Source organism: Arachis ipaensis, chromosome B2 (assembly GCF_059453495.1).
Source record: "Arachis ipaensis isolate K30076 ecotype BB chromosome B2, ASM5945349v1, whole genome shotgun sequence".
Classification (NCBI taxonomy): Eukaryota; Viridiplantae; Streptophyta; class Magnoliopsida; order Fabales; family Fabaceae; genus Arachis; species Arachis ipaensis.
In genome coordinates, this window is record NC_142437.1 from 119304861 (window position 1) to 119315647 (window position 10787).

Genomic DNA, 10787 nt, shown 5'->3' on the forward strand with positions numbered 1-10787 from the left:
TCAATTATTCTCTCACCAATCACAATTTTTCCTTCAAAGTTTAATTTTTTATAAAATTATCCTATCATCTTTTCTAAAGAGAAGTATATATTTTAATTCTATCAACTTTTTTTCAAAAATCTTTGTTATGTTTTTATTGTTAGTTAAAAATTTAAATTGTATTGTCTAAAATATAATCAAATATTAATATTTTTCATACTATTTATTATATGCTTAATTAAAAAGTGTAAAAGGTTACCATTTGGCTGATCAAAAAGTTACAATCTTCAAATATCGAGCTACTATAGGGAGCTTTCGACAATCAAGTCGGATCTGATACCACTTGTTGGGGTCTAATACAACTTGTTCGAGTACCGTGAGAAGTTTTTGATCATCGAATCGCCTCTGATACTACTTATTAGGCCACCGTACGACTCTGATACCACTCGTATGGTCACCCTGAAGAGCTTTTGACCACCGAAACAGCTTTGATACCAACTTATTGGGACACCGTATGAAGTTCTCGACCATCGAATTGGCTCTGATATCACTTGTGTAAAGAGACAGTACTTCTCCAAAGCTCATCACTCACCTCCAAAGCCCAAAGAAAACACTTTCAGAGAGCTCACCATCGCGAAGATCGAAAATCCTCTCGCTATCGCCATTGACCATCGTCGCCCCCCACTCCCCACTCACCACTCACCACTCAGCACATCGCTGCACACTCACCACTCACCGCTACACACCACTCACCACTCGACCGTCGCTCCTTCTCGACCCTCCTGCACTGATCGTCGCTGCGCCGCCCTCACCATCGTCGATCTCTGCGCTTCTTATCGTCCTCTCTGTGCTCACGTCGTCGATTAGGTATGTATTAATTTCTATTTGGTTATGAAATTTGAGGGGTTTAGGGTTCCGATTTTAGAAACCGGTTTCCGCTCGGTAATCACAAACACAACAATTATGCTCTTATTTGTTTCTTATATTTCAATTAGAATGTTGAAATTTGAGAGTAAACTAAGTTGATGCATGAGCCAGATACGCTTGGTGCTAAACCCCTGAATAAATAAATAAGATGATTTGTAATTTTCTAGTAAGGAATAAATGAACAATCCAAAAGAATATGGTCAAGGAAGGATGCATGTAAATCTTATAGGCAACTTTGAAATAAAATTTCTTGTACCTGAAAAAGTTCTGCTAGAATATTTGGTCATGTAAAAGAGGGTCATATGATTGAAGATATCACACACGTCTTATCCTAGCAATGAGTATTTTGAATTGTTTGAAATGGGGAAAAAGTTACAAACTTAAGAATCAGAAGGTGATTTTGTTACTTAAGACACATTATATAAGTGAAATAATGTGAGGAATATATATAGTAGAAGCAGCAAATTAAGGATTAGTAGTGAAGGAGGGAAACTAAACTAAGATTAGAATGCTCTCCCAGATTAATGGAATGAACATGTAATTCAGGGCAATCTGCAATACACAAACTCAAGCATGCTACTGAAGTAATCTATTATTCAGATAAATTGGTTCTTTAAAAATAGACCACTTTTAACTAAATTGAAATTCATTTTGAAAAGAATATAATATTTTCTTTAAAATTATTTTGAGCTGAAATCGTATTTGGTTTGGGTTCTTTTTTCTTATGATGAGGCTGTGTGCATAAAATACATATGATGGCATTTGTACAAAATGGGTGTCAAATAATATATTATTTTTTGTCCAAGGACAGAACATGATGTTGTTATGGCAATTTCAGAGATAATAGTGTGTTGAGTTCTTTTCAGAAGGGAGCTCGAAGAAGAGTTAGGTGTGACACTTCCAAAGGATGCATATGAACTGATTTTTGTTTTTCTCCAAGAGTGGTAAGTGGTGTCTGCTCTCTGCTGCATTACTTTAGTTTTGTCTCCGTATTGATTCTATTTTTATTTTTATTTTTTTAAGTTGATACGTTCATAAGCATGATTAGGATGATTAAGATAATGAAACTTTGCCTCCTTTTGTTTGCCTATTTTTGCCATTGTTTTTAGGTAAAACTGCAAGCATGATATAAAATTAAAATGAGGCGTCATTTGTGTTATTGTCGTGAAAGCATATCAACTGAATATGAAAACAAGAAAAAAACCTAAGAATTCTCTTTATCTTCTAATTAAAGACTTAAATAAGCATCATCTCTAATGATATCTCTTAGGATCAATTAGTCGGAATAGTAAAAAGATTTCACTCCCTATCTAATATTTGAAGATGTTGGTAATAGGTCTTAGCTAAGATCACCATTACACAAGATAGATCATAGATGCTTTGAATTTTAGTGATAATAGCCAATTAAAATGTGTCAAAAAAATAACAGCAAATGGGAAAAAGGGAAAAAAACTTGGTCCTAGAATGTATAATATTGTTATTTGATGAAGCACAGTGGAAATAGGAGTTTTATTAGCCGAGTTTTGAGTCAATTACATTACATATGGATAAAAACAACTGTATAAATTCTTATGTAGCTTCTCATTCTTGTTGCAATTAAACGGCCATTCCTTATAAAAAGAATTTTAATGTATTATTATTTGATAGAAGCTCTAACATATGATTCGAAAAGAACTGGAGATATTTTAGTAAAATATGAAGATGTATATAAACAAGTTATCCGATTTTGTGAAGATATATCCACACATGTTAGAGAATAAATTTGGTAAAAGTTTTTATTTAGTTATTTTAAATTATTTTTAATAAAAAATAAATATATTTTTGTTTTAATAGGATTTTCTTATAGACAAAGGATCAAGTTGACGGAGTCCTCACTCAATTGTGTCCAAATTTTTTGGATGTGATGCACATGGTATTATATAAAAATTATGTTTTTATTGTGAAGGAGTATTTATAATGGGTTTAAATTCTTTTTATTATTATTGTTAAATATTATATTAATTATTTTATTTATTTATTTTAAATAATTAGAATAGACTTGAGAAGGATCACAAAGAACTCGGACTCTAGAATTGGTTTTTGTTTATTTTTTATTGAATATGGATATTACAAATGTGAGAACGTTGATGGAGGGTGATTCTTGTTGGTGTTTTATAATTTTTTTATTTAGTTGTAACTAAGGTCTACGTTTTACTGTGTTTTAATTATTGGATTGATGCTCGTACTTATTTATTAGTTTGTTTTGTAGTTAAAATCTTGAAGAATGCATCCTGCGGATTTACGTATGATAATAACAGTTAACCTTTTTTTACTCGTGCCTTTTCTAAAATATGTGATAGTTTAAAACATGCAAGGACATTGTTGGAAATCAATTTTAATACATGGCATGATTCCTCAAAGCAAATTGGTTCTTGTAATCCTTGTTGCTTACTTGCACAGTTGAAGCATGTAAGGGTTTTGTCATTTAATTTTTTTTCCTCTTAAGCATGATTCAGTGCTCAATTCAATAGGTGATTTGATTCATTTGCGTTATTTGGATATCTCTGACATCACTCTATTGGCTACAGGATGCAGTGGACCATACACTTTTATGAAAGCATTCAAACATGTCACTATTTTTGAGGAAAAGACCCAGAAGCATCATGTGAACTTGTCCAGAAGACCAATAAGCATCTCAATTTTGAAGTCAATTTACAATACCATATACTTGGCTAAACTAGACTGCAACCTACCACTTCCTTCTTACCTTTTTGTGTTTGTCAGAATTTTTGAATTCTAGAGCATACTATAAACAACTTCCCTGACCCTTTCATACTTTCTTGTTCTTGTGAACATGGCTGCATCACTTGTTGAAGGAGCTTTTCTCTCTTCTTTTCTCAATGTTCTTTTCGACAGGCTGTCCGATGATAAGTTTGTCAACTGGATCCGAGGAAAGAAGCTTGACCAGGATCTGCGTGGAATGTTGGAGAATATTTTGAACGTGGTTGAAGCTGTGCTGAATGATGCTGAGAAGAAACAGATCACTCACAATGCTCTCAAGAGGTGGCTCAAAAATCTTCAAGATGCTGATGACTTGTTGGATGAAGTATGCGCCAAAGCTGCCACTCAAAAGGATCCAAGTAACTTCCTGTCTCATATCTTCAATTCACAAGATAGGGATATGGTTGTGACTACGATTGAAGAAGTCATTGCTAGCCTAGAGGATATTGCGAAATATAAAGATATTCTTGGTTTGGAAAAGATTGCAGCGAAGAACATGCTAGGGTGGATTCCATCAACCTCACTAGTTAAAAAATCTGATATGTTTGTTGGCAGGGAGAGAGAGGCATACCTTAGTGAAATTGTTGTTAGATGATACTAAAGATGGTGAAATATCTGTGATTCGCATCGTTGGCATGGATGGGATAGAAAAAGCTACTCAGGCAAAATTGGTTTATAATGATGCGGAAGTGAAACAAAAATTTCATGTTAAAAGCATGTGTTTGTGTTGGTGAGGAGGAATTTGATGTTCTTAAGATGACAAAGACTGTGATAGAGAAAACTGGTAATTCTTGTCACCTAAATGATTTAGATACAGTTCAAAATCATTTGAAGGATAAGCTAGAAGGGAAGAAATTCTTGGTTGTTGTAGATGATGTGTGGAGCAGTAATCGTGAGGGTTGGGAAAGCTTTCTAACTCCTTTTGAATGTGGAAGTGAGGGAGGTCATATTATTGTAACATCCCGTCTTGATTCAGTTGCTTCAATGGTGAAGACTAATGACATTCAACCTCTCAATTTGAGTTTGTTGCATGAGGAAGATTGTTGGTTAGTGTTTGCAAAACATACATTTTTTCCTACTAAATCTAGAGACCGTTTATCTTTAGAAATTATTGGTAGAAAAATTGTTCAAAAGTGTAAAGGGTTACTTTTGGCTGTCCAAACACTTGGGGGCTTATTAAGAACAAAAGATCATGAGAGGGAATGGATTGATGTTTTGAATAGCGAGATTTGGGAGTTTTTTGAAGATGAGAGTAGCATTCTTCTTGCATTAAGAATCAGTTATTACTATCTCCCTTCGTACTTAAAACGTTGCTTTGTTTATTGTTCTTTATACCCAAAGGACTACGAATTCAAAAGAGATAAACTGGTGTTATTGTGGAAGGCAGAAGGTCTTTTGCAGCAACCAAAGAGTGACATCAGTATAGAAGAAGTTGGTTATAAATATTTTATTGATTTAGCTTCAAGATCATTTTTTTCAACATTCTAACTCTGGTAAAAATTTATTTGTGATGCATGATCTCATGCATGATCTAGCGATATTCTGTGATGGAAAGTTCTTTTCTGGAATCATTGAACTCAAAAAAAATGCAGCCAAGTGATGCTTATCCTCGTCATCTTTCATATGATCATTCGCCCTCAAAGTTCATGGAAGGATGTGATAATTTACAAACACATGAAATAATACCATGAACGGCCAACCCAGGTTTCACGCGTACGCGTCACGCCCCGTCTTTCATTTCCCTTTCTTGTTCTTCTCTCCTTTCTTATTCTTTCTTCCTCCTTTCTTATTTTCTTTTTCTTCGTTTATTTAACTTCTCATTTTCATTCTTTTTCATTCTATTTATTTTATTACATTTGCATACTTTCATTCATTGCATTTTCATCCTGTGCTTGTTTTATTTTCTTTTTTTAAATTTATAATTTTATTATTGGTGTTCAAATGTTCTTATTCAACTGTTGTATCTTTTTTGGTATTATTTTAGTGTTTTAGTGACTTGTTTTACACTGTTGGGTGACATTATTTATCTGTCAATGCCAATCTTCTATGATACCTATGTTCCTTTTGCATTGACATGAATTTATATTGTCTTTCTTTACCCACTCTCTTCCCAATTGTTGTAAATTTTGCACCACTGGTATACCATGTGCTTCTATTGTTTTCTCACTTGCATGTTGTAGCTACCATGTAGTTGAGACCCCCCATTATTTGGTATTAACCCATCCATATTTTATTTATTTTCTTCTCTTTATTCCTGGGTTACTTTTCTTCTTTTTCCTCTTCTTTCAGGATGGCTACCGAGGAAGAAAAACGAAAAACCTTTACATGGGGCAACAGATAAATCTATCTGCACAATCTTTGGAAAAAAGCATCAGTTGCAGTAACTCGTCCACTTGCACATCTTAGCATGCACCGAGGACGGTGCAATCTTTAAGTGTGGGGAGGTCGATACCGATCTCCATGGGTTAGTTATTTCCTTCTCAACACCAATGTTTAATTTTCTTTGTTAAATTAGTTGTTACATGTTGCTTGATTTTGTACATAGTTTACCACTACTTAGTTAAAGTAATGAGTCTCTTTTTCAAGAAATTTTTATAGCATTTCACTAATTTAAATTTAAAATTTTGTGTTAAATTTGTTTGAAGTTGTAATGGGAACATGAATTATAGCTAAAAGAACATACAACCTGTGATATTTGAGCTTAACTACATGGTTACATTATTTAACCATAAAATTTTATTCTTGTGTATTTACTTCTCTATAATTGTGATCTTTATTTTGTTCCAATCTATATATCCAATATTTAATGTGTTTTATGCATGCATATGATTGAAGCCATTACTTGTTTTTGCTCACTTATTCCAAAAATAAGCCAACCCTTTTAAATCATCATTGTTAGTCACTTTGAGCCTATCAATCCCCATTTGTTCTATATTTTACCACATCACTAGCCTTAAGCGGAAAAACAATTAAATACCCCAATTGAATCTTTGGTTAGCTTAAGATATATGTTGTGTATCAACTAATTGTGGGAAAACTTTGGGAACATGGGTTAATAAGGGAATGTGCTATGTTTTTATTTTGACAAAATATTGGAAATTTGGGTGCATACTCATATGAGACCAGAAAAAAAACTCATGTGCATTGATATGTTATGTTTACTTTTATATTTTCAATTAAAAAAAAAAGAAAAAGGAAAAGAAAAAGAAAAAGAAAAAAGAAAAAAATATAATGTAAATAAATAAATAAGGGGACAAAATTACCCCAGTACTAAGTTTAATAAAAGATCAATGCACATGTGATAAAATTTAAGAAAATTTGGTACATGAGTATAGGAATTATACAAAAGTGGGAATTTTGGGTAGTTAGGTGTGATTTTAGAATTACATAGAGCGTGTGTGTTAGGTAAGAGCTTAGGTTAGTCAAAGATTCATATTATAGCTCACTTAACCATATATACCCTCACCTTTACCTTAGTCCCATTACAACCTTGAAAAGACCTCATGATGTTTGCATTGGTATATTAAATATTTGTTGATTGGTTAGATGAAGAACAAAGTTTAGAAAGCATGATTAGAGAAGAATAGAGTGATTAATCCTAGACACTTGAGAGATTAGAGTACATATACACTACCAGTGAGGGTTCAATTGCTTGATTCTATGTTCCCTGCTTTCATGAGCTATCTTCTTACAAGTTTACTTGTCTTTTATTGTATAATTTGAATTAGTGAAATCTGATTTATGTTTGTCTTGAAGAGCTTATTTACTTTTAACCAAGTAGGTAGAAACATCTTAGCATGTAGTTGCATTCATATAGATAGGTTGCATTTCATACATTCTACCATTCATCTTCACTCCTTTATAGCTTCTCTTGAGTTTAGCATGATGACATGTTAATGTTTAAGTGTGGGGAGATTGATAAACCACTATTTTATGGTTTATCTTGTGCTCAATTGAGTGGTATTTATCTAGTTTTTGCACACTTATTCATATTAATTGCATGATTTTACATTTTCCTTCCTAATCTTGTGATATGATTGAAAACATGTTTCCGGGGCCTTTAAATTGCTAATTTTAATCATCTCTTATTACCATTCGATGCCTTGATATGTGTGTTAAGTGATTTCAGGATTTATAAGGCAGGAACGACTTAGAGGATGGAAAGGAAGCATGCAAAAATGGAAGGAATACAAGAAGTTGAAGAAATTGCTAAGCTGTTAAAAAAGTACACTTTCAAAAATGCAGCCAAGCACATGCTTCCATGAACTTTGAGAGCGAATGATCATATGAAAGATGACGAGGATAAGCATCATGCTTGGCTGCATTTTTGAGTTCAATGATTCCAGAAAAGAACTTTCCACCATAGAATATTGTTAAATCATGCATGAGATCGTGCATCACAAATGAATTTTCACCAGAGTTAGAATGTTGAAAAAATGATCTTGAAGCTAAATCAATAAAATATTTATAACCAACTTCTTCTAAACTATTGTCACTCTTTGGTTCCTGCAAAAGACCTTCTGCCATCCACAATAACACCAGTTTATCTCTTTTGAATTCGTAGTCCTTTGGGTATAAAGAACAATAAACAAAGCAACGTTTTAAGTAGAAGGGAGATAGTAATAACTAATTCTTAATGCAGGAAGAATGCTACTCTCATCTTTAGAAAACTCCCAAATCTCGCTATTCAAAACACCAATCCATTCCCTCTCATGATCTTTTGTCCTTAATAAGCCCCCAAGTGTTTGGACAGCCAAAGGTAACCCTTTACACTTTTGAACAATTTTTCTACCAATAATTTCTAAAGATGAACGGTCACTAGATTCAGTAGGAAAAAATGTATGTTTTGCAAATACTAACCAACAATCTTCCTCATGCAACAAACTCAAATTGAGATGTTGAATGTCATTAGTCTTCACCATTGAAGCAACTGAATCAAGACGGGATGTTACAATAATATGACTTCCCTCACTTCCACATTCAAAAGGAGTTAGAAAGCTTTCCCAACCCTCACGATTACTGCTCCATACATCATCTACAACAACCAAGAATTTCTTCCCTTCTAGCTTATCCTTCAAATGATTTTGAACTGTATCTAAATCATTTGGGTGACAAGAATTACCAGTTTTCTCTATCACAGTCTATGTCATCTTAAGAACATCAAATTCCTCCTCACTAACACAAACACATGCTTTTTTAACATGAAATTTTTGTTTCACTTCCGCATCATTATAAACCAATTTTGCCTGAGTAGTTTTTCCTATCCCACCCATGCCCACGATGCGAATCACAGATATTTCATCATCTTTAGTATCATCTAACAACAATTTCACTAAGGTATCCCTCTCTCTCTCCCTGCCAACAAACATATCAGATTTTTTAACTAGTGAGGTTGATGGGCATGTTCTTCGCTGCAATCTTTTTCAGACCAAGGATATCTTTGTATTTCGTAATATCCTCTAGTCTAGCAATGACTTCTTCAATCGTAGTCACAACCATATCCCTATCTTGTGAATTGAAGATATGAGACAGGAAGTTACTTGGATCCTTTTGAGTGGCAGCTTTGGTGCATACTTCATCCAACAAGTCATCAGCATCATAGACAGCATATTGAAGATTTTTGAGCCACCTCTTGAAAGCATTGTCAGTGATCTGTTTCTTCTCAGCATCATTTAGCACAGCTTTAACCACGTTCAAAATATTCTCCAACATTCCACGCAGATCCTGGTCAAGCTTCTTTCCTCGGATCCAATTGACAAACTTATCATCGGATAGCTTGTCGAAAAGAACATTGAGAAAAGAAGAGAGGAAAGCTCCTCCAACAAGTGATGCAGCCATGTTCACAAGAACAAGAAAGTAAGAAATGGTGAGGGAAGTTGTTTATAGTATGCTCTGGAATTCAAAAATTCTGACGAACACAAAAGGGTAAGAAGGAAGTGGTAGGTTGCAGTGTAGTTTAGCTAAGTATATGGTATTGTAAATTGACTTCAAAATTGAGATGCTTATTGATCTTCTGGATAAGTTCACATGATGCTTCTGGGTCTTTTCCTCGAAAACAGTGACATGTTTGAATGCTTTCATAAAAGTGTATGGTCCACTGCATCCTGTAGCCAATAGAGTGATGTCAAAGATATCCAAAATTATGCATAAGATGCCTCAATGGAAACCACAGATAGAACTACTTTTGGATTTTATCTTTTAAGTTTGGAATAAAGTTAGTATTTGAATAATATTTATAAGTTAAAATATGCATTTGTCCCGTACAATTTCAGTGAAATTGTAAATTGGTTTCTAATTGCATAATTTAATCTTTAAATATTATTCAAATACTAACCTGATTTTAACCTTAAATATGAAATTCAAAATTAATTTCACCTGTGGTGTATGTTAATTTTTATTGAGACATCCTTTAACTGTTTTGGCTATATTTTTGAAATTTATTCTGGTTTCATTTTGTATGTGACTTTAATATGCCAAATTGGCTTGAAGCTTACACTAACCAGACATTCTTTCATCTTATTATTTTTTTTGTCTTTATGAAACTCAGGATCAATGTAATTATCTCTATGAATGAAATCTAGTGCTTTACAAAATTTTAAGATGATATGTTTAATCGTTTTAGAATTAAGATTTATAGCATGGTTTAGCATTTCATAATTTTTATGTTAAAAGTATGAATTTCATCGTTATTATTAAGAAAATATTTTTCCATTATAATGTTAGCATAATCCCAATCAATATCATTTTTATAAAATAATGTTTTCTTTTTTATAAAGAAAAAATTTTAAAAATCAATTTTTTTCATTTTTATAATCCTGTTGATGTCTTTTTTTAGGATACTTTGTATAATTTATAATCTTTGAGAGCATTTCTTTCACTGAAAATAACTCTTAGTACTGATAACGATAAAATAGCAGCTGATGTATAAAAAGAATTATAGATATTAAAAAATATTAATTTGATAATGACAAACGATAAATGTTTATAAAAGAATTACTCTTATTACATATAACATGTACTCTTCGAGAGTGGAATGTAAAAAATTAAAATTCACCATCATGCACAATAAAAAATTACTCTTGTTATAATATAACATATTTAAAATAATTATCTTCAAAGAT

The 10787-nt window shown here is 32.7% G+C and overlaps 1 protein-coding gene and 1 pseudogene across 2 annotated transcripts; one reads left to right on the top strand and one right to left on the bottom strand.

The window, feature by feature from the left end:
- Positions 1-486: 486 nt before the first annotated feature.
- Positions 487-8152, top strand: LOC107626083 (putative disease resistance RPP13-like protein 1 pseudogene; annotated as a pseudogene). Its single transcript, XR_015904947.1, has 3 exons — positions 487-846; positions 1776-1850; positions 3474-8152. The product of XR_015904947.1 is annotated as a putative disease resistance RPP13-like protein 1 pseudogene (transcript).
- Positions 8153-8267: 115 nt separating this feature from the next.
- On the bottom strand, positions 8268-9504 carry LOC148575399 (putative disease resistance RPP13-like protein 1). The gene is made up of 2 exons (XM_088506214.1): positions 9096-9504; positions 8268-8761 (listed from the first exon to the last, which is right to left on the bottom strand). The coding sequence occupies exons 1-2, from the start codon at positions 9502-9504 to the stop codon at positions 8268-8270; spliced, it is 903 nt and encodes a 300-aa protein (XP_088362340.1).
- Positions 9505-10787: the final 1283 nt, after the last annotated feature.